This window comes from Meriones unguiculatus, chromosome 16 (assembly GCF_030254825.1).
Source record: "Meriones unguiculatus strain TT.TT164.6M chromosome 16, Bangor_MerUng_6.1, whole genome shotgun sequence".
NCBI lineage: Eukaryota > Metazoa > Chordata > Mammalia > Rodentia > Muridae > Meriones > Meriones unguiculatus.
The window spans coordinates 29585004-29607629 of NC_083363.1; the positions used below are offsets into that span (position 1 = coordinate 29585004).

General features: G+C 53.1%; 2 protein-coding genes across 3 annotated transcripts in view; one reads left to right on the forward strand and one right to left on the reverse strand.

Moving 5' to 3' along the window:
* The first annotated feature begins 1097 nt into the window (after positions 1–1097).
* Positions 1098–16314, forward strand: Prph2 (peripherin 2). The gene is made up of 3 exons (XM_021640212.2): positions 1098–1678; positions 11353–11599; positions 14784–16314. Exons 1-3 carry the CDS (start codon positions 1098–1100, stop codon positions 14994–14996), a joined length of 1041 nt encoding a protein of 346 aa, XP_021495887.1. The 3' UTR covers positions 14997–16314.
* Positions 16315–19127: 2813 nt separating this feature from the next.
* Ubr2 (ubiquitin protein ligase E3 component n-recognin 2) overlaps positions 19128–22626 on the reverse strand; it is an 81695-nt gene continuing 78196 nt past the window's right edge. For both annotated transcript variants that reach the window (XM_021640182.2, XM_021640181.2), the window contains exon 47: positions 19128–21316. In XM_021640182.2, coding sequence (XP_021495857.1) covers positions 21175–21316 — 142 coding nt within the window. In that variant the 3' untranslated portion in view covers positions 19128–21174. The remainder of the gene's footprint in view (positions 21317–22626) is intronic.

Genomic DNA, 22626 nt, shown 5'->3' on the forward strand with positions numbered 1-22626 from the left:
TCACGTTCCTATCTTTGTTTGTGACTGTGGTGACAGTTAATGCAATTGCTACTTTGTTGTTTATTTCTTTCTTTGTTTGCACTAGGACCTCTTGCAGTTCATAGTGGCCTTGAACTTGCTACCTGTAGTCATGTGTGGTGTTGTACTCCTTTCATCCTAGCACTCCAAAGGTAGAGGCAATTGGATCTCTGTGCATTTGAGGTAGCCTGGTCTACACAGGGAGTTCTAGGCCAGCCAGGGCTACATAGTGAGATTCTGCCTTAAATAAATAAATAAAATAAAAAATAAAAAACACCCAACCAACAAGATGGGGGTGGATTCTAGAATTATTTGTAAAAAATTATCTTTTTTGGGGGGAGGGGTTGGAGAAAGGGTTTCTCTGTGTAGCCCTGGCTGTCCTAGAACTCACTGTGTAGACCAGGCTGGCCTCAGACTCAGAGAACTGCCGGCCTCAGCCTCTCAAGCGCTGGTGTTGAGGGCATGTGGGCCACCACAGCCTGGCTTGTGATTTAACACATGTAAAGGGTTGTTTTACCTGCGTGTGTGCCTGGGCCCGTGGAAGCCAGAAGCGGGTGTCAGACACCTTGAACTAGGGTCACAGGTGGTTGTGAGCCACCGTGCGGGTGCCGAGTGGCCTGCCGGGAAAGTCACACCTCTCTGGTCCGGGCCTCACAGACCCAGAAGAAGCTGGCTGCAGCTTGCGGACACCCGGCCTGGTCTAGCCAGCCTCGACCCTCTGCTCCGGGTTTTGAGCTGAACTGGGCCCAGCGTGTACCGAGGCTCCTCCCGGCCACGGGGCCTTTCTCTAATGGGATGACCCGGCTAAAGAGCTTAGCGGCCGCCCTGTGGGTCCCGCTGTTAATCCGCAGTGTTGGTCTGTCCCTCCTCGGCCGGGAAGGACGCTTCAGGGACGGCGGCCTAGACCGGCTCCTGCTGCCGTCGCTGGTGAACGGGGATCCTGGGCGAGGGAGGCCCCAAGATGGGCAGCTCCCCGCAGCTTGGGCCCGCGGTGCTCTTCCGGAGGCCCTGAGTGCTCCAGCCTGACCTAGGAGTGGAAGCTGAGCCGTGGGAGGCTGCGTGGACCCCGCTCGGTAGGCATGGCGCTGCTCAAGGTCAAGTTTGACCAGAAGAAGCGGGTCAAGCTGGCCCAGGGGCTCTGGCTGATGAACTGGCTGTCGGTGCTGGCCGGCATCGTCCTCTTCGGCCTGGGGCTCTTCCTGAAGATCGAGCTCCGCAAGCGGAGCGACGTGATGAACAACTCGGAGAGCCACTTCGTGCCCAACTCGCTGATCGGGGTCGGGGTGCTGGCCTGCGTCCTCAACGCCCTGGCCGGGAAGATCTGCTACGACTCCCTGGACCCCGCCAAGTACGCCAGGTGGAAGCCCTGGCTGAGGCCCTACCTGGCCGTGTGCGTCCTCTTCGACGTCGTCCTCTTCCTCGTGGCCCTCTGCTGCTTCCTGCTGCGGGGCTCCCTGGAGGGCACGCTGGCTTCCGGGCTCAAGAACGGCCTGAAGTTCTACCGGGACACGGACACCCCCGGCCGGTGCTTCATGAAGAAGACCATCGACATGCTGCAGATCGAGTTCCAGTGCTGCGGCAACAACGGCTTCCGGGACTGGTTCGAGATCCAGTGGATCAGCAATCGCTACCTGGACTTCTCCTCCAAGGAGGTCAAAGAGTGAGTAGCCGGCGCGCTGGGGGGCCCCCGGCCTGCGTGCGTGCGTGCGTGCGAGGTGGCCTCTGGCCTCCAGCAACCTCCCCGGGCTCAGCTTCGCGTCTAGCTGGGGAGGGGAGAGGGCTTAGTTAGGTGGGAGCTGCCAGGAGGAGGGCCAGACTGTGGGGCGGCTTCGTGCAGTAAGAATGGGGTCTTCAGAGCTCGCCAGATCTCTCAGTGCTTATCTTGTTCCATCAAATGACGAGGAAACTTGAATTTCCTGGTTTGCGCCCCCGCCTCCCAAGCTGTCAACCCCTCATCAGGGACGAGGCTAAAGGCGCCTGCCAGGAGTCTGGCCTCAGATATGGTGGAATTCAAAGCAAACAGTTTCCCTGTGGTATTCAGGGCGGGGAGGGCAGTCAGCTTTGGGCTGTGCTTCTGGCTTCTGTTCTCAGCTGGCTTGTGGCTCAGGCAGGAGGCTCGCCACTGCGGGTCTCTACCCATCTTTCAAGGGAAAAAAATCGACTATATGATCAGGGAGTGCTCCTCCTGGTCTGTCTATGCCTGGTATACAGCAGGTGCTTAAATGCCTGCCTCTTCTGTCTTTCTCCTTAAGTAGTTTGGCTGCCTTATGTAGAGGAGGCTGGGCTTCAGCTCAGAGGTCCGTCTATTTCTGCCTTTCAAGGGTTGGGATTACAGGCATGTGCCACCAAGCCTGGTGTATTTTTATCTGTGTGCGTGTATACAGTGTGGCACAGTGGGTGCAGAGGGCAGGGGACAGGCAGCTTAGGGGGTCGGATGTTTCTTTCCACGGTGGAGCCGGCACCCCAGCAGCAGGATGCGCCTGAGGCCCTGAGGCTCCTGGGAGGCTGCATCTTGCTTAGAGGCTCCTCGGTGGAGGGAAGTTCAGTGAAGGTCACTGCTTGCATGTCATTTTCTCTGTGGAAGGAGATTACAGCCACAAATCCCCGGCCAAGGAGAGGATTGCTAACTCTGCCCTTCCTAGATGACAAGTCTGTGGGGACAGGACAGGGGGGGGCATGATTTGCATAAACCGCCTAGGAGGCTGGGAAGCCGGGAGACAAGCGGAATGTTTGGGAATATGAGAGGCCCTTAGTAACGCCAGACGGAGAAGGCTTTCATCGGTCTCTTCGGCGTTTTTCTCTTTTCTTTTTCTAATGTGGACTCTGGATGGAATTTCTTTTTCTCCTTTTCAAACTGTGTTTCGCATGTGTAGGACATGGTTTTATCAGGTCCACCCCATCCCTTCTAGCCCCACCTCTACCCTTATTTCCTCCCAGTTTCTTGTGCTCTCCCTCTCTCGTAAACAAGTGGGGTCCAGTTAGAGCTATCAGGATGTGTGGGTGTCTGGCCATCTGCTGGAGCCTGGAGAGCCTCTCAGGGCCGAATCCCTGAGGGAAACTGAGTCCTCCTTCCCCAGCAGACAGCAGCATCTCAGTTAGAGGTGGGAGTTCATGCTGCCACTCTCTCTGGCTTGATTTTGTGCAGGTCTTATGCATGTAGTCAAAAGCTGCTACCAGTTCATACATGCAAGTGTCCTGTTGTGTCTGAAAGGATGTTTTCTATAACCGTTCATTGGCTTTTACACTCTCTCTGCCCCCTTCTCCTGAGACCATGCCTGAGCTTTGGGAGGAGGGGGCATGATGGGGAGGAGGGGTCATGATGGGGAGGAGGGGCCATGATAGGGAGGAGGAGGCATGATAGGGAGGAGGGAGTGTGATGGGGAGGAGGGGATGTAATGGGAAGGAGGGAGTGGATAGGGAGGAGGAGGCATGGTAGGGAGGAGGGAGTGTGATGGAGAGGAGGAGTATGATGATGAGGAGGGGATGTAATGGGGAGGAGGGAGTGGATAGGCAGGAGGGGGTGTGGTGGGGAGAAGGGGATTTATTGGGGAGAAGGGAGTAGATAGGGAGGAGGGGTATAATGGAGAGGAGGGGATTTAATGGGAAGGAGGGAGTGGATAGGGAGGAGGGAATGTGATAAGGAGGAGGGGGCATGATGGGGAGGAGGGGTGTGATGGGGAGGAGGAGGCGTGATAGAGATGTCCCATTTAGGGCTGACATTCGGCAGTCTCTACTCTCTGCACCTGGCCAGCTGTGAGCCCGGGTTAATCACTGTAAGACCCTTCTCCGATGGAGGTTGAGACTCCTTCATACGGAGTCTCATACGGGGGTGTAACAAGGCTTTGGGGGATGGTTTAACGCTTTGCTCTTTTAGCAGAGTAGCGGTGAGTCCCCCTGGGGAACCTTTCTTTTCCCCACTCAGTGATAGTGATCTCCACAACCCAGGTCCTGGGCTCAGCTAGTGCCTGCCCTCTTGCCTGTCTTCTTCCCCTCCCTCCTCCCCCTTCCCCCTTCCTCTTCTCCCTCTTGGAGGAGGCAGGTGCTGTCCCTTTCACCACCACCCCCAGTCCTCTCTGTCAGACTCTTGTCTTCCCCACAGAGAGTAATATAAGAGCGTCTTTGTAATTCCAGCTTCCTCTTGCATTGAGAATGGAGAAATGACTGAGGTCACTCTACTCCCAATGGCCAGGGCCCCCAAATTTCCAAGTGGACATTTAACTCAGCCAGAGTACCTCGGTGGGACCGGCAAGGTGGCTGGGTGGGTGAGGAGTCTTGCTGCCTTGGATGGCACATGGCAAGAGAACCCACTCCAGCAGGTGTGCCCTGACCACCACACAAGAGCTGTGGTAAGCTTGTGTCCCACCCCAGGAAACAGTATGTTTAAAATACTTTAAAATTTACCTCTGTGTTCCATACCGACCTGCTGGGATGCAACTGTCTTAATTCCAATGTCCTGGAGAAAAAATTCACTGCTGTACACACAAATAATATGATCAAACATAGGAAGAGGCATGGAAATAGACAGGGTTTCTCTGTGTAGCCTTGGCTGTCCTGGACTCCCTTTCTAGACCAGGCTGGCCTTGGACTCACAGAGATCCAACCTGCCTCTGCCTCCTGAGTCCTGGGATCACAAGTGAACACCACCATACCCGGGTAATGATTTTTAAAAACCACAGAAAAAGAAATTCAGAACAGAATCTCTTCTACAACTGACAGGCAGCTTTACATTCTCTAGGTTTTAGTCTAGTATTGTTCACATTTTTACAGCAACGTGTAACTGCAGCATCATGCTATCGGGCACAATCTGATCATGTGACTATTGCATTCATTCACCATGATCTTTTTAAACAGCTGCATACTATACCCCTGAGGCAGGCACTCAGCTGTTCTCAGTCTGTGGTTGTAACATTGGAGCAGGCCAAAACAAAACAAAACTAAACAAAAGAACAAACAAGAACAAGATACAGCCGTGGGAATAAAATACCTCTAGGGCTATCACGCCATAGTGGGATAGCCTGGGCTGTTTTGGACAGAGCTGGCAGGGGATCCTACCATCATTTCCCATAGGCTTCTTCTACCTTAGTGACCAGTGACAGTTCCCAGGAAGGACATGCACTCCACTGACCAGCCCAGAGAGCCTCCAGAGTCACATTTGCCTGAGACCAGGGCCTGGGGCCAGATGAGTACAGTCCATCTCGGGGTGGGATGAATGAGAGAATGGGGGCAGGAAAACACGTGGGGCTTGACAAGAATGCTGGGGCTGGTGAGCTGGCTCGGGACATAGAGTTGCTTGTTGCTAAGCCTGGGGACCTGAGTTTGAGCCCTAGGACCCATGTGCTAGAAGTGACTGTTGACTTCTGTTTTGATTTTGTTTTAAAAACTCACTCTTTAGACCAGGCTGGCCTCGAACTCACAGAGATCTGCCTGCCTCTGCCTCCCCGAGTGCTGGGATTACAGGCCCAGCCCTAAAGTTTTCTAAATTAAATTTTTCTTTTGGGGGCTGGAGAGGTGGCTCAGTGGTTAAGAGCATGTACTGCTTTGCAGAGGATCTGAGCTAGGTTCCCAACACCCGTGTGGATCATAATCACCTGCAACATCAGCTCCAGGGGATCTGGCTCCCTCTGCTGGTCTTCATGGACACCTGCACGCACATGCACATACCTACACACAGGTACACATACAGACACAAATTAACAAATAAATAAATAAACTTTAAAAACCTTTTCTTTTCTTTCACATTTGGCTGCACCATTTAAGAAGGCTTGATAAACATCTGTGTGATGACTCCTTCCTTGAAATTGTAAAGTTTGCTGGGCATTGGTGATCCACAGCTTTAATCTCAGCACTCAGGTAGAAGAGGCAGGTGGCTCTCTGTGAGATCAAGACCAGCCTGGTCTACAGAGTGAGTGCTAGGACAGCTACACAGAGAAACTCTGTTTTGAATCCTCCCAAAAAAAGAAAGAGAGAGAGAGAAAGAGAGAGAGAAAGAAAGAATTGTAAAGTTTATCCCTCAAGCCCTGGGAAGTGATCTGCATTTACTTTCTGGATTCTCTCAGTAGCCTTAGGTAGGATTCTGATGGCAGAGATGAGGCAGAGTAAAGGGGGGGGGGGGTGATAAAAATCTTTAAAAATAATTTTATAATAATGTGTGTTTATTTTGTGGGGGGTGTGGAGGGGTGCACTGCCACAGTGTGTAGACAACCTGACTCTGTGCTTTTATGTCAATACCTCAGGTAGTAAAGAGGTGGACCCCAAACCAGTACTTCCCCCTTAGCCCCCACCTCCCTACCCTCCAGTTCTGCAGGCTGTTCTGTGCCTTAAACTGCCTCCTCAGCCAGGGGTCCTGGGTGGGCCTGAGGCCTGCAGAGGGAGGAGCCAAGCCCACGAATGACCCCAGTCCTCAGGAATGCATATCCGTCCCAGCCAGGGCTTCTTTTCCTTCATTTTTGGGGCTGTGCCTCTTTAGGCAGCCTGGGGTGTTGGGTCCTGAAGAAGGAACCCAGTTCAGCAGAGGGGAAGAAGGGCCAGGTTCAAGGTGGGACCTCCCTGGGGCCCTCCCGCACACAGCTCTGCCCCCTATCCCGGTCTCACCTTGGTTACTTAGGGCCTGCCCTACTTAGGGCCCAGGCACCCCCTAAGACAAAGCCAGGTGTCGCGGGCAGAGCTCCTTAGGTGGTGAGCTGCTATTTATATCAGACCACTTCCCAGGCTATAGAGTGCTCTGCGTGGGGGTCACGGGGTCTTGAGTCTTAAAGAAAAGCCCGTGTTCTAGGCTGCACCCACAGCCAAGGCTAGCGTAGCCTTCTCAGGGTGTTCTGCGGACGCTTCTGGAGAAACACGGAACTTAGTGGGTGAACTGATAAACCAGTAGGGAAAGGCAGGAGAGCGAGGGGAGAGGGACTGAGCCCTCCTCAGGGCTGGGGACCCATCTGAAGAGCGAGAATCTAAGACACTGTGGAGGAGGGCCGACCCAGGAGGACAAGGGTTTAGAACACGGCTGTATAGCAGGGGCTTCGCATCTTTCTTCTCCCCACCCCCTTCTTGGTGCGGCTTAACTGCTCAGATTTCTTCCTCTCTGGGTGGTGAGGAGCTCTATGAGGAAGTGGGCCTGTCCTTGGGGAGCCCCAGGCTAAGGGAGACGTGACCAGTGACCACGTCCTGTGGAGACTAGCAGGGCCTCCTGCCCACTGAAGTTTAGGAAGGGGAGGTGGGGAGTCAGGCGGGACACTCAGGAGTCTCTGCTGGCCTCAGCCAAGTGACTGCTGACCCGACCCTCTCTTCAGGTACATGTGTAGCATGGTGTAGCATGTGTGAGGCGGGTGTGCAGGCTTTCCTTCAGCTTGGGGACATCTGGCACATTTGGCGGGGCGTGCAGGGTGGTTGATGGGCCTGGCAGCGGCTGCTGAGGCCCAGGAGGAGTAGGGTCGTTTCTTTCTTGGTTAACTCTCTCCCAGAGGAGTAGGGCCGGGATAGAACTCGGTTGGTAGAATGTGAACCTCGCATTGGTGGAGGCCTTGGGTTCCATCCCCACAGGTAAACTGGGTGTGGCGGTACAGTCTTAGCATGTGGGAGGTGAAGCCGGGAGAGTCAGAAGGTCAAGGTCATCCCCAGCTACAGAGGGAGTTCAAGGCCAATGTAGGTAAGTCCCAAGGCAATAGGAGGCCAGTGGGTAACAGCTGCTGGGTTGGCCTTCAGTTACTTGTGGGTTTCAGATGAGAATCTGCCCTGTTCAGAGTCCTGCCTCCTTCTCTACACAACAACCTAGTGGTTTTCAAGAGCCTCTTCAGAGGGTTTTACTTGGAGAGGAGCCATGATTTTCCGAAGGCCGAGGGAGCGCTGGGTTTGGCCAAATGTGTCGCTCGTATTATCTGTGAGCCTGTGAGGCGATGGGCCACAGCCACCTCACACAGGTCCGGAGAGGCCCAGCCCCACAGGCCGGTGGCAAGCAGCACTGCCATGGCCATAGCTGTCCTCGGGGACACTAGAAATGCTCTGGGAATATATGTGTTGGGACAGAGGCTTAAGGGACGTCCTGCAAGTCAGAAGCAGGAAGAACAGCACCAGAGCGGGGACACCCTCAGCTTTGAGTAAAGCCAGTTGAGGGTCCTGGGTACTTGGAGGAAGGAAGCATCTCAGAGTCTAAATTCCCAGTGTACTCAGGGTCATGGGCCCTCAAGAGGCAGGCAAGGGGGAGATGGAGGCCTCCGCTGGCCTCCATCTCACGATTACAGGCCTGACCCTCATTTTGGGTATCCCTGTGGTGGACCTGAGGGGCAGGTATGTAGGCTTCAGCTCAGCGCAGGCCACACACTGAACTCCACGGGCACGGCAGAAGCTGAGCAAGGTCTGGCTCGTGTTGTCCTGTGCACGTGCCATCAGAAAGATGGCTCCAGCAGCAGCCAAGACGTGTGCAGCCCTCGCCTCCTTCAGGGCACTGAGCCTGCGCACTTCTGCCTGGGAGAGAATCTTGCCCCACAGCTACCCTCAAAGGCCACTAACTCATGAGTGACAGTGTCCCCGTGACGTCCTCTGGTCGGTTGATTTCATAACCTGATGTAGGCTCCTCGGGTGCTCGGGGTGGCTCTTGCTGGGCCACTTCCCAGTGAGGCACCCTTTGGGCGTGAGCTCACAGTTATATTGTGTTTCCTGTGTGCCCTTCCCTCTTCAAGCTCTTTTACCTGCCTCTCCCCATAATCCTCATGTCACAAGGAAGCTGAAGCAGGCCAAGATGAAGGAGCTTGTCTGAGGAATGAAGCTGGTCTCTGCAGGGCTGGAGTCAAAGCCACTGGTCCGTTCTTACCCCTGTCCCATGCCCATGGCACCCAGTGCCACTTATTCATTAGGTAGTGCACCTTGCCCATGAATAGAGGTCGGGACTGAAGGACCCGTGGAAATACGGCCTAGCCTAGGCTGCCATGTGCAGCCTTCCAGAGCCCTACCTAACCCAATGGGAGGAGAGCGGCCGGCAGCTCACAGAAAAGGCCCACAGTGGCACCAACAGTGAAGGATGCTCTTGGAAAGAGGAAAGTGTGAACCCAGACAAGCTGGAGGGGACAAGGGAGATGGCTCAGTGGGGGAAGGGGGACCAGCTCCTACAGGGTGTCCTCTGACCTACCACGTGGCACACCAAACAAACGCGAGAGAGACGTATCTTCTCACGGATGGATTCCCTTAAACGAAAACAAATCCTCAAAACGCCAAGGTACCATTTTAGGTCGACTGGGTCTGCGAAGACCGCAGCTTGGACTGGTGAGGCTGGGAGGTGCAGGCTGTCTCGCTCATGGCTGGCTGGACATGTGACAGCCTCTGAAGGGATGACCCACAGGGCCAGGGCAGCTCTTCCGTACATTCACCAACATTCCACCCGAACAAACCTATGGACCATACGGGCTACCCACAGCAGGCTGCCACGGACGCAGCTCACCGAAACAAACAAACAAACCAAACCAAACAATCCAGGACACTCTCCATGGGCGGATGAGGAAAGAGCTCTAGGTTTTTGTTTTTATTTATTTTTAATTTCAGTTTGTTTACTTTCCATATGAAGAGTGTGTGTAACCTCCCTCCTCTCCTCCCAGTCCCAAGGGCTCTAAGGTTTCAGGCCAGCATGTAAGGCTGTCATGTGGGGTTTTCAATTAAAAAATAAAAAGATTTTATTTATTTATTTTACATATCAGTGTTCTATCTGAAGAGGGCATCAGATTCCGGTATAGATGGTTGTGAGCCACCATGTGGGTGCTGGGAATTGAACTCAGGACCTCTGGAGGAGCAGACAGTGCTCTTACCCACTGAGCCATCTCTCCAGCCCTGGGTTTTTCAGTTTTTAAGAATAGTTATTTGTTATGATTACGGCCATGCGTGTCTGTGTACAGGTGTGCATATTCCGCAGCGTGCCTAGGGAGGTCAGAAGACAGCTCCTGGAAGCTGCTTTCTTCCTCCTGCCATGTGGTCTTGGTGATCCAACCTAGGGCCTGAAGCTCAGCAAGCCCCTTCGTCCACCGAGCCATCTCGCCAGCCCTATGTGGGCTTTTCCTGATGAGGCTTCGAAGGCAGGTGTAGATTATCTTATGCATGTTTATGAGGGTGCATGGGCGTGTGTGCTCGTGCACAGGTGTGCTCTAGGATGCATGGGTGTGCGTGGAGGGCTGAGGACAACCTCAGTTTTCTTCCTTTCTCTCCCTGCTGCCAGGGAGTTCCAGAGTGAATTCGGTCCTTCTGCTTGCGTGGTCTAGCATTTCACCAAGGGAGCTAGCCTCCTCTTTGGCCATTTTTTATGTGTTTATCTTTGGAGACAGAGTCTTACACAATGGGAGCTGGCCCGGAATACACTACGTAGTTGAGGGTGACCTTAAACTGGGCCTCCTGCCTTCACATCTGAGGTGCTGGGATTACAGGGTGCTCTACCATGTCCAGCCAAGGACAACACAACTGAAGCATGCTGCTGGAACAACTTTGTGAACACCGGGTCAGGCAGCATGTACTGTCTGTGGGGGTGGGAAGGACTTTTCACTGCAAAGATTTCTTTGGGATTTTAGATCCCTGTGAAGGCACAGCAGACCCCAAAGAAACTGTACAAACTACTACAGGCATTCTGGGTAACCAGGAGCCTTGCCTGGCAGTTCAGTGAGCAGGGGACAGGGCTGGAGAGATGGCTCAGTGGTTAAGAGCACTGTCTGCTCTTCCAGAGGTCCTGAGTTCAATTCCCAGGCACCACAAGGTGGCTCACAACCATCTATAATGAGATCTGATGCCTTTTTCTGGAGTGCAGGTGAGCAGAGGGCACAGTCTAGTCTTTCTAAATGAGTAAGGAGAGTCCTCTGCTGGGGTGGAGTTTACAGAGGTGAGGCCTGTGCCTGGCCCCAGCCTCCATGTCCTGCCTCTGCACAGGCCCTGGGTCAGAGCAGGCCTTGGTCATGAGTTCCCTGTAAAAGGGAGAGATGGTTGGTGAAGGGCTTAGGGGTCAAATCCTGCCCCCACCTTTTAGAAAGAACACCCCAGGAAGGCAGGGATGGGGTCAGTGCCACTGGTCTCTCTAGTTCCTAGTATAAAGGCTTCTGTGTGGTGGGTGTTCATGGGCAGCGCATGGATGAAAACCCAGGTTCTTGGGGGCTGGAGAGTGAAGGCTCAGTGGTTAGGAGCACTGACTGCTCTTCCAGAGGACCCAGGTTCATTTCCCAGAACCCACATGGCAGCTCACAACCCCAAGATCTTACACTATGGAGGCAAAACACCAATGCACATAAAATAAATAAAATTAAAAAAGAAAAAGACAATGCAGGTTCTCGGCGGGTGGGAGGTGTCCCAGGAGCCTGAACCAGGCTGTTTCTTTTCCAGCCGCATCAAGAGCAATGTGGACGGGCGGTACCTGGTGGACGGCGTCCCTTTCAGCTGCTGTAACCCCAGCTCGCCACGGCCCTGCATCCAGTACCAGCTCACCAACAACTCGGCGCACTACAGCTACGACCACCAGACGGAGGAGCTCAACCTGTGGCTGCGGGGCTGCAGGCACGCCCTCCTCGCCTACTACAGCAGCCTCATGAACACCATGGGGGTCGTCACGCTCCTCGTCTGGCTCTTTGAGGTAGGCCCACGGAGGACAGGGAAAGGGAGACTGCCAGGCCCGGCGGGCAAACCTACAGGGTCTTGTGTAATTTAGGCTGGCCCTGAACTTGATATGCAGCCAAGGCTAGCCCTGAACTCCTTATCCTCCCCGCACTGCCTTCCAAGTACCAGGAAACAGGTGTCCGTCATCATGCTTGCCATCTTTTTGTGGTTGAGACAAAGTCTCGCTATGTTGCCCACACTGGCCTTGAATTTCTATGAGATCTTGTGCCTCAGCCTCCCCCCAAAAGCTGGGAACATAGGTATGCCATCATGCCTGGCATCATTGCTTACAGAATATATTTAGGTAAAATCAACAAATTTAACTTTTTTTCTTCCTTTTCTTTTTTCTTTTTGAGATAAGACCTTTCTATGTATAGCCCTGGCTATTCTGGGACTCTTCCATGTAGATCAGGCTGGCCTCAAACTCACCGACCTCTGCCTGCCCCGGCCTCCTGAGTGCTGGGATTACAGGCGTGGACAAAATTAATCTGTTTAGTGCGGTCACAGCAGCACGTATCCACTGCCTCAACCTAGTTCTAAAACATTGCATTCACCCCTGCCCTCCAAGAAAACCTTTCATGTTTGGCTTTTACTTAGCTGGACTTTGGGGTTCCTTCGGTGTTTCTGAGGCCTTGAATGGTTACATTAACTGTCACATGGGGGCAGCAGCGTTGGCCTCTAGGGACGGCTGGGAGTCGCTGGTTACGCAACTGGGTCCTTCAGTCAAGGGGGTCTGTGGATTTGTGCGCTTCAAGAACCTAGTCCGTGCTTTCGTGACAGTCTGCTCTGTGGGGCCACCCTATGTCATCTGCAAGGCTCAGCTCCTTTTCCTGAAGCTCCGGAGCGTGGAACTCAGCCCACTCTCCCGCCCCCATTCCCTGTCCATCTCCTCAAGGAAACACCCAGTGCCGGGAGCTGTTCTAGGTGCTGAAGGGGCTACGAGCTGGTGTAGTGACTCAGGGGTGACCCAGGGTGACTGCGTGGAGCTACCCAGCCATCAGAAAACCTGGGCTCCCACATCAGAATGTACCAGGACAGAAACACTAGCTTGAGGCAGTATCTTTCTATGAGGGAAGATTGCTGGAATCTTCCCTCACGTCCATGGGTAGGATGTATCCACACACCTCTCCCAAGCCACCACGGAAAATGACAGGTGGCTGGACCACCTGCGAAGGCTCTTGACGTCAAGGCAAGGGCGGCATTTGTTGACTGATGACAGCTCGAGGCCGACTTGGGAATGAGTGGGGCAGGTGGGTAGCTAACCACCGGGCTGACAGTCACCTAAACGCCACGACGAGATGCCTGTCCTTAAAGAGTGTGGTGGAGCGCCTGGCTGCTTCCAGGCTCACTGTTGCAGGAACTCAGCTGACAGGAACCGGTTCTTGGGGAGCAGGGAGCCTGAGCGCCCCCAGCTTCTCGAGAGCAGCCACTGGGCTGCCGGAGCTGAAGGCGGTGCCACAACCTTAGATGCCTCTCCTGGCCACCACAGGCCAGCCAGGAGACGACCAAACATGCACGAAGGGGCAGACCACTGAGGAATGCAGAGTCCACGGTGCGGCGGGCTTCCTCCGGGAGGAGGTAGATTTCCCCATTGTTAAATGTGCTAGTAAACTTTCAACAGATGACAATAAGGCCTGAAGTTGGCCGGTCCCTCTCATTAGCCACTCCTACAGCTAAAGTTTCCCCTGTGCACCCACTGGCAGATGATTGGCGAGGTCCCAACCCCTGGGGGCTGGGGTGTGAGATGCCCCAGATGTATGGGGATAGAGGACCAGTTCTGTTCTTAGGGAGCAGCCTGGAGCTGCACAGGAAACTTGAGTTTGCGTAGAGGTAAGTAGAGAATGGACTACAAAAATCCATACGTGCCACGTCAGTCACCACTCAACCGGCAGCTCCCCCGTCCTGCCAGGTGCCACCTAAGGTGTGCTCTGCACATACAGGGTCCCAGGCCATCCACGGAAGGCAGTCAGGGTCCCAGGCCATCCACAGAAGGCAGATGTCACCTCCCCTGAAAATCTGCACACGGGACAATGCAGCTCTCGTCTCTTCTCGGTCCCACAGCTACTTGAGCGCGGGCTGGGGTGCAGACGCTTCAGGCACCAGAGTCTGCCCGGGGTGGGTGCCAGTGAGGAAATGCCAATGGCTGGTGACAGCACCCATTCACCACCGCACTGACGGAAACAAGAGCTCACCCCACACTTAGGGTCTGTAGACAAGGAAATGACTTCATTTTTATGTGTGTAAGTGTTTCGTTGTCCTGCACACATGCACTTCACGTGATGCCAGTGGAGCTCATGAGAGGGGGTCAGATGCCCTGGAACTGGAGTGATGGATGGCTGTGAGCTGCCCTGTGGGTGCTGGGAACCGAACCTGGGCCCTCTGCAAGTGCTCTTGACTGCTCAGCCTTCTTCCATCCCCAGAAGTGACATCTTTATGAGTCTGAGACAGGATCTCTCTACATAGCCATGGCTGACCTGGAGTTCTTTCTATAGACCAGGCTGGCCTAAACTCACAGAGATCTACTTTAAGCCCAAGGGCTGGGATTAAAGGCATTCGCCACCATGCCTGGCCTGGGAGCGAGTTTAAAAAAAAAATCTTATGTTTGTTTACATATGTGCATGTACATGTTTGGACATGTGTGCCCTGGCACATTTGTGGAAGTCAGAGGACAATCTGTGGGAATCAGTTGTCTCCTTCCATTAAGGCAGCAAGTCTTTACCCATTGAACCATCTTGCCAGGAAGTGACTTTGTGATCCTATCCAGTAAAGCTGCTGGCATCCTTATTGGCAAAGAGACACACTGTGGAAGAGCTGGAGGGCACGGAGTGAAGGCTGGAGTGCTCAGCCTGGTGGGGCAGGAAGGAAGTAGGGGTTAGAGGATTGGCTATGCATCAACAGGTGCCGAGGCCGGCCATGATGATCTGAAGAGAGAACAGCAAACCTTCTAAATACCCTGGGGGAGAGGGGAAGGGGCTGAAGAGGGAGGCTTGGGGCTCAAGACAGGAGGGGGCCAGGTCAGGCCCTTACCAACCAAGGCTTGTGGTGCCACTACCTAAGCCCTGCACCCAGGCAGATGTGAGTTGCTGGCGCTCACATTTCCCCACCAGCCCAGCTCCTAGCTGTACCCCGTGTCTGTTCTAAGTCTCCATTCTCCCCATCAGGTAAGCATCACCGCTGGACTCCGCTACCTACACACAGCCCTGGAAAGTATGTCCAACCCCGAGGACCCTGAGTGTGACAGTGAGGGCTGGCTTCTGGAGAAAAGTGTGTCGGAGACCTGGAAGGCCTTCCTGGAGAATTTTAAGAAGCTGGGCAAGAGCAATCAGGTGGAGGCTGAAGGCGCAGACGCAGGCCAGGCCCCGGAGGCTGGCTGATGGTCTGGGGGCCTCTCCCCTCCTCAACACTTAGTGGACTCCAGGAAATGTGGATATCCCCTTGCCCGGCTGAAAGTCCAAATTTCCCAAGAAAGCTGGTTACCTCCTGGCTCTCCTTGACGTGGGCCTTAAAGTTCAGGGTCCTTAGGGCACGCGACAGACATTTGTGTAAAATGGCTGCCTCCAAACATGAGTGAATGAACCCTCCCGGTGGATGTCCAGTCTCACAGGGCTGGCCAGTTCAGGACTCTGTCCAAGTGTGAGTCCAGCTCTCAGTAGGTGACTGGCCACACCAAGGGCCTCTCGTCCCTCAGTAGTGTCTGCCTACTTATAAGCTCCAAGTTCTGTATTCAAATCATCACTTGATACATAAACACAAAGGTGAAAAAAAAAAAAAAACCCTCGAAGGGCCACGTTGTCTTTTCCTTAACGACAGGGTTAAGAGGCTAGTCATCATTTGCTTAATGTTAGACAGTGGGGGAGGGACAATTATATTTTTATAAGAGTAATGGGCTTCCCCGAGGGGTAGGAATTGCCTCCACATAGGAATTCATAGATGCTGTGAGAGGTGAAAACTTTCTTTTAGCAACAATGCATCGAGAGGCCTGATCTGCCCCGTTCCCACAGCCTCAGTCGCTCATTCCAGCTCCAGCCACGGGACTCCGGCATGTCCCGGCATCCCCTCCACTCACGACGTGCGGCTGAGCCGCTGCCCGTGGCTTGTCTGAGAAGTCCCCAGGTGGGCCTGCTGTCCTTCTGTGGGAGAGGAGTGAGGATCAAACAAGGGTCTACCACTTGGGGACCAGGCCTTGCCTCCTGGTGGGCTTGGGGACAGGGGCTCAGATGGCCACGACAGTCCCTGTGGGCTGCACTGTTGAGAGGAGGGCAAGGGCCTCTGGAAGCCTCCGTTTCCCCTTCCACAAAGCACTATGGGAACGCTTCTACATCAAGGAAGGTGTGGGAGACAGGCTATCTTTCGGAGCTAGCATGTGTGGGAAGTTGCTGTTTTGTCTGGGAAAGACGGGAACGCTTTCAGAGGAAGCCAAGCATGATTTTGGTGACACCCAGGCTAGGGTGCCCAAATCACCTCAAGGCCCAGCTGCTGCTGGTGCGGGCTGTGTGGCTCTGAGGAGGAAAACTGGATTAGAGATGCTGGTACACCCAACAAACTCTGGCCCGAGGGTTGTTTGGTCTCCTGAGTCTCTCAGAGCAAGGAAAGGCCCGGATGTTGAACCAGGCATCTGTGGTGGGGACCCTGGGTGTCCTGCCATCACCTCTCAGGAGGGCTGAGACCATCGTGAAAGATACTTTAGGCCCATGTCTAACCATGCTGTCAACAGTCGTGTTAAGAGATATTAAACACTGTATTGTATGAAAACCACTTTCGTTAAGTGACTGTCAGTCTATTCAACAGCACACGTCACAGGAAGTCCAATTCTAGCCACCACCTGCTTTTAAGGCAGGAGCCAGGCTTGGCAGTGCATGCCTCTGATCCAGAGATGAGTAAGTTCCAAGGCTAGTCCGGGCTACATGAGACCTCGTCTTATAAATAGGGTTGGGGTAGGTGCCAGAGAGATGGCTCAGCCATTAAAGAGACCTTGTTCTCCCGGAGGACACATGTTTGGCTCTCAGCACTCATAGGTACATTTTTACAACTGCCTGTCAACTCCAGATCCAGGGAACCTGATGCCTTTTTCTGGCCTTCATGGCCTGTGGTGCCCTCCCAGATACAGAGCTAATAACTTCAAAAAATCAGGTCCCAGCCGGGCAGTGGTGGCACATGCCAATAAATCCTAGCACTCAGGAGGCAGAGGCTGGTGGATCTTTGTGTTCTAGGCCAACCTGGTCTACAGAGTCCCAGGACATCCAGGTTTAAACAGAGAAAACCTGTCTTGAACTCACTCCCCATCCCCCAAAGAAATCCAGTATTTTTTTTTCCCTATTCTGGGTTATGGGCAGTGTGGTTCTGAGGAGATTTAGGGTTACATGCATTGGAAACAGTCTCAGGCAGCCAGAGTTGCTAGGAAGACCTGGTCCATTCCTTTGGGCGCCCAGCAACACTCTGGTACCAGGTTCCTCCCTCCTCAAGCTCGCGTGTCAGCCCAGTCCCAGGCAGTGTCACTGGTGAAGACAGAACCAGGGACTTTCTTCTCCCTTTTAAAATGGTGGGATGGGGACTGGATACAGGGTAGGGAAGGGCTTTTTTTTCCCAACCCACACTTCTCTTTGAGACTGGGTCCTCTGTAGCCCAAGTTGGTCTGGCACTTGCTATGTAGACCAGGCTAGCCTCAAACCCTTATTTTTATTTTAGTCCTTAAGACAGTCTCACTATGTGACCCCGATTGGCCTGGAGCTTGCTGTGTAGACCAGACAGGTCTTGAGTTTACGGAGATCTGCCAGCCGCTGCCTCCTGAGTGTTGAGATTGAAGGCCTGTGTCACTGCCGTCTTGGTCCAGCCTTGTTTTCAAACATCCTCTAGTGTCTTACGCTGAACATTCACAAAGGCAGGAACCCTGGGAGTCTGTAGCCTCAGCTCAAGAACCTACAGTTTCCTTTGGCATGCTTCAAGCTCAAAACTAAGCCAAGTAAACCCCAAGTAACCTCAACTGAGGCTAATAAGATTAGCTAGCGCCCTGCTCCGGGGGGGGGGGGGGCTCCCAGTCCTTCCTCACCCCGGCACCTGTCATGCGAGGCAAGCAGGTTTGCAGCTTAGCTCAAAAAATTAGGGCCTCTCCCCACTAGAGGGAAGAGGAGTTTACGGTGGCCAAGGGTGTCCGTGGCAGACGTGTACCTGTGGAAAAGGGCACCGACGCCTCCACACCTCCTCACTTCACAGTGGGCGTGGGATTGGCTGCAGAGGGGAGCTGCATGATGGAAGGACTGAGTCATAGCCATTCACTCGAGGAAATAAAAAGCTGGGTGCACACACAACCCTACAGGAGTGTCTGAAATCACAAGCCGGTCACCAACCAAGGTCCTTCGGTTGGTGACTGCACACGGACATCTGAGTGGACACCACTAGCACCCAGAGGCGTGCGTGACTCTTCCTTTTCCTACCTCCTGTGTTCCAGGCCTCCAACCCACAGTGTACCTGAGCTGACCTTGAACTCCTGAACTTCCTGCCTCTGCAGCCCAAGGGCTGGGAGTGTAGGTGGCAAAAGCCAGGGCAGTCAGCCGCATTCTCCAGCTGTGGTGGGCAGAGAAGCAGGCAGGGGAGGAGCCTGCCCTGAGCCAAAGTGAGGGCCAGCCTTCGGGGCAGGGAGGAGATGCCTAAGGGGTGTGAGAGAACGTTCTGGAGAGATGGGGCTGCTCTTCTTCTCAACTGTGGTGCTTGCCCAACAACTGTGTACCCTTGCCAAAATGTAAGAAACCACCCTGTATTCTAAAGAGGGTTAAGCTTACTGTCTGTAAATCTCATGAGGTAAGAGTGGGGGCAGGCCAGCAGGGCCCTTTGGCGTATGCCTTTTATCTCAGCACTCGGTGAGTTCAAGGCCAAACTTGCTTACAGAGTGAGTTCCAGGAAAAAAGGATACACAGAGAAACCATGTCTCAAAAACCCAACCCCAACCCAACCAACCAACCAACCAACCAACCAGAGCCAGGGGCTTGCCTAGGGCAGGATTGGCTGGAGGCAGTTTTCATGAACAGGAGAGAAGCCCAGTGGACAGCTTGACTGTGTCCCAGGGAGAGCCTGACGTTTGACTGCATCTGGTAAGAGGCCTCTGAGAACTAACTCTCTCTCCCCTGAGTAAGTTTCCTTCTTTTGCGAGTCTCAAAAGCCAAGCGTCTGGTGAGTGTGAAACAAGGACTCACAGAGAAGCAGGCAAGGCCAAGCAAGAGGTGACACGTGGGAGAGGTCCACAGATGGGCTTCCTCCTGGTCGGAGTCCACCGGCCCCAGAGTCCTAGCTGTCAGACAAATGAGCAGGAAACTTAATCGGCTGAGAGAATGCCCATGCTTTCTGGGAAGGTCAGCTTGGCTTGGCGAGTGGCCATAATTGACACTAATAATTTAAGCCGCTTAAATTTTAGGCTAATATTCATGTCCCACTTTTGCAGCAAGGTGACACAGGGCGCTTTGCTCGAGTGTAGTGCGTGTGAAACACAACCGAGAAGACAGAGGCAACTGAAGTAATGTCAACACCTAAAGCATTTATTTGAATAAACTTTTTACATATGATACATTCCAAATTTTACAAGTTGTCCACAGATATTAAAATTATAGCCAATTTATTAAACATATGATTTTCCCTGATATGGAAAGCATGTTATATAAACATTTCTACAACATAAAACATGCGAAACAAATAAAAGTCAGATGTGTCGAAGGGAGAGGAGAAACATTTTAACATCATCACACAGTGTGCGGGCTGCAGTTCGGGGGGAATTCACCGCTCAGACCCCGACATTGTCAGGAGTGAAACACAGGGCTGCCCTCTGCTAATTCCAGGGTCCTGTGCAGTCAGGCCTGAAGGCGCTAAGCGTCGGCTTGACTCGACCTGACCTGTGAAGATGTTTATAGCCCACTGAGATGAAGCAAGCTGTGCTCATGATTTTCTTTCTGGGTTGGTACCAGGACTTGAACCCGGGCACCTTCCTCATGCTAGGCAAGTGCTCTAGCACTAAGCTCAAGCCTAGAAATGCTCTCATAATTTTAAACTTAAGCACGGTGAAGAGAGGGATGGTAAAATTCAGCCCAGAGAAGCTGAACTTAAAATCTAAAGAAACGGCACATGTTGAAAGTTAAAAGCAATGGTTACATCATCCGCAGCCTACCCAGACCCTGTCAAGGAAAGGCTAGAGAGGGGGAGAGCGTGGGAGAGTCTAGTCTGCGCTTCCTGTTGCATCCCGTCTTCCTTCCCGAGGCTGTGCCAAGCAGGAGAGCTAGCGGAAGTCCGTCCTTTGAAGGGAGGCAGCTCCTCACATGATCCTGGAGACTGTGCCAGCTGCATTTCTTTACCATGATACAGCTGAGCGGAACAGAACTTACGGATGCGATCTGAAAGGCTGAGGGAAAGGCTCTTGGATGGGTTAGAAAAGCTGATAGGCCCCTTCTGTTCATGTGGCCTCAAGCCACACGTGGAGTTTATGCCTTTGCCGAGCCTGCTGTCGCCACGTGTGAGTGAGCTCTCTGCACACATCTGTCAGATGAGGAAGTAGGTGTGCAGCGTGCCAGAGCTGTAACTGTGGCACCAAGTGGCTTCAGTTCTAGAAAGGCACCTCTTAGAATAGTAATACCTAAAAAGGATAGAAGTTTGTGTGCACACGGTCTGAGGAATGTCCTAAACCAGCCGGCAGACAAGCAGCGACATGTGTAATCCAGGAGCTGTGGGGCGGGGCAGGGCAGGGAACCTCAGAACACTGGCTTCTGGGTCTTGTTTGGTTTGAGACAGGCTCTCGAGTCATCCAGGCTGGCCTCGAGCTTGTAACTTGTTGAAGCTAGCTTTGGTCCTGCCTCAGCCTCCCGGGTGCTGGGATTCCAAGCTTGTAGCTCTACCCAGCTGAGGTCTCACTGGTCTGCTCACATCTGCTTGAGGGCGCGCACATTCTCCCTTAGCCTCAGCGCAGAAAGGCTACTGTCGGAAAAACTCAGAGGTCCTTTGTATTTCAAAAAGCCCTTTAATTGAGCAATGCTCTCAAAGCCAGACGTCTTGACAAAGAAAGAGAAAAGCCAACCAACTACGAGAAGCCAGCTGCTCTGTCCCCAGGTTCTGTTAGCGTCCTCAGTGCTCCAGGTCACCTTCAAATTCAACTGCTTTGCTCTTAGAGGTGAGGTCCAGTCCCACAGGTGAACCGCATCTCGGCACTGAGGCAGATAGTGTCATCCTGATGGGCCCCAGCGAGCCTTTCAGTCTCTGCTGGGCGGATGGCAAGTCCAACAGTCGGTGATGTGGAATGGCTCAGGCTATTGGCAACTGAAGCAGGTGGCTTCCAAGGGAGCTTGGCTCCATCTGGAAAAGGCTCAGCCAGGTGATGTCTGAGGGACACAGCAATAAAATCTGGCAGAAAATGATTTTCATCAGTCCCTGGAGCCAGAAACTAGAAAAATAAACTGGGAAGGAGAGCTTAAATAAAGGATTTATTTTAAAATAGATTCAGCTGAACTTATTTCCTGTTGTCTCTCTGGAAAAGCCAGCTGGGTTACAAAACTCCAAGTCAAGTTTTTGGTCGAGGAGCGGCTATAAGTGCTGCCAGTCAATGCCGACGAGGGTCTGGTTGGCCTCCTGAGCGTGTCCAATTTCCTCTGTGATGCTGTGCTGTTGCCAGAGCTTCTGGATCTTCCGAAACCGCTCTCGGCATAAATGCAAAGGGTTTCCTCGTCTAGAAAGAGACACGTGTCACTCACATGCACTGCTCGCCCGGCCCTCACATCCCAGCAAGACCTTCCACATGTCTTTTCAGGGTTGCTGGGAATATGTGCTGGTTAGTGCCACACAGCCAGAAGAGGCCAGGAACCAGGGCCGAAGACCAAAGCTCTTTATTCTGTGGGTGGTATGTAAAACAGGCAGTGGGACAAAGGACAGGGTGGAAGACTGACGGACTGTCACCCAGGAGCCTCGGAGCCCTGAGCTGCTGATCTGCTGCTTCACTGGAATCAAAGATCTACTACAGACCCTCATTCCTCAAGAAGCACCACCAGGCAGCATGGGGCCCGACCTTGGCTACTCAAGCCCGGGAAGTCACATCTGCATTAACTCTTTCCTGTGGGGCGAGAAGGCCAGCCAGCTTTTCAGTGGGGCCTTGTGAGCGGAAGGCTCAAGGTAGGAGCAGCTCAAGCGCAGCCTGTCTGCTTCAGCGCCACTTTCTTCTCCACATACGTCTCTGGGAAGGCAGATCTGGACTTATATTGCCAGGACAGAAAAGGTCTCCCCTGTAGAGAGCCACACAAGCCACTCAGGCCTGGGCTTGTGGTGTGGATGCTGGGGTGCTGGGTAGAACCTCAAACGAGTGATAAGTAGAATTCAGCTGTGATCTCTCTTCTCATATTTATCCTACGCCCCTCACGGCAAGCTTTTACTAAAAAGTTTTTACTTGTTATCTTTTATTTTTGGTTTATCAAGACAGGGTTTCTCTGTGTAGACCAGGCTGGCCTTGAATGCAGAGATCCATGTGCCTCTGCCTCCTGAGTGCTGGGATTAAAGGTGTGTGCCACTACCACCTGGCTTATTATCATTATTTTACATTGTCTACTTTAAAATTATTATTATTGTGTGTATGCGTGTGGCTATGCGTGCCACGGAATGCACACGTGGCAGCAGGGGACACTACCGGAGTCACTTTCTCCACTTTCGTATGGGACTCCGTGATTGAACTCTGTCACCAGGCTCCTGCAGACCTTTATCATGTGAACCATCATCAGCTCATTTGTTTATTATTAAAATTTTTATTTTCAACATGTGTGGACACGCACATGTATGTGGGAGCATGTGTCACGCTTGGCCTTCGGAGGCCTGAGGCCAATGTTGGGATGTCTTCCTCTGTCTCCTGCTACCTTGTGTCTTGCACTGAGTGGAGAGCTCACCATTCTGGCTAGCTGGCGAGCTCTGCGGCCCTGCCTGCCTCTGCGTTCTGCACCAGGAATCTGAATACAGTCCTCCGGCTTCTGAGGCAGGCATCTTAAAAAGAATTTG

What these genes read in the sequence shown, in the direction of transcription:
- Prph2 (XM_021640212.2), top strand. Translation starts at nt 1,098, where the DNA reads ATGGCGCTGCTCAAGGTCAAGTTTGACCAGAAGAAGCGGGTCAAGCTG. An exon ending in TCCTCCAAGGAGGTCAAAGA is followed by an intron (nt 1,679 to 11,352) that starts GTGAGTAGCCGG and finishes TTTCTTTTCCAG; the next exon opens with CCGCATCAAGAGCAATGTGG. An exon ending in TCCTCGTCTGGCTCTTTGAG is followed by an intron (nt 11,600 to 14,783) that starts GTAGGCCCACGG and finishes TCTCCCCATCAG; the next exon opens with GTAAGCATCACCGCTGGACT.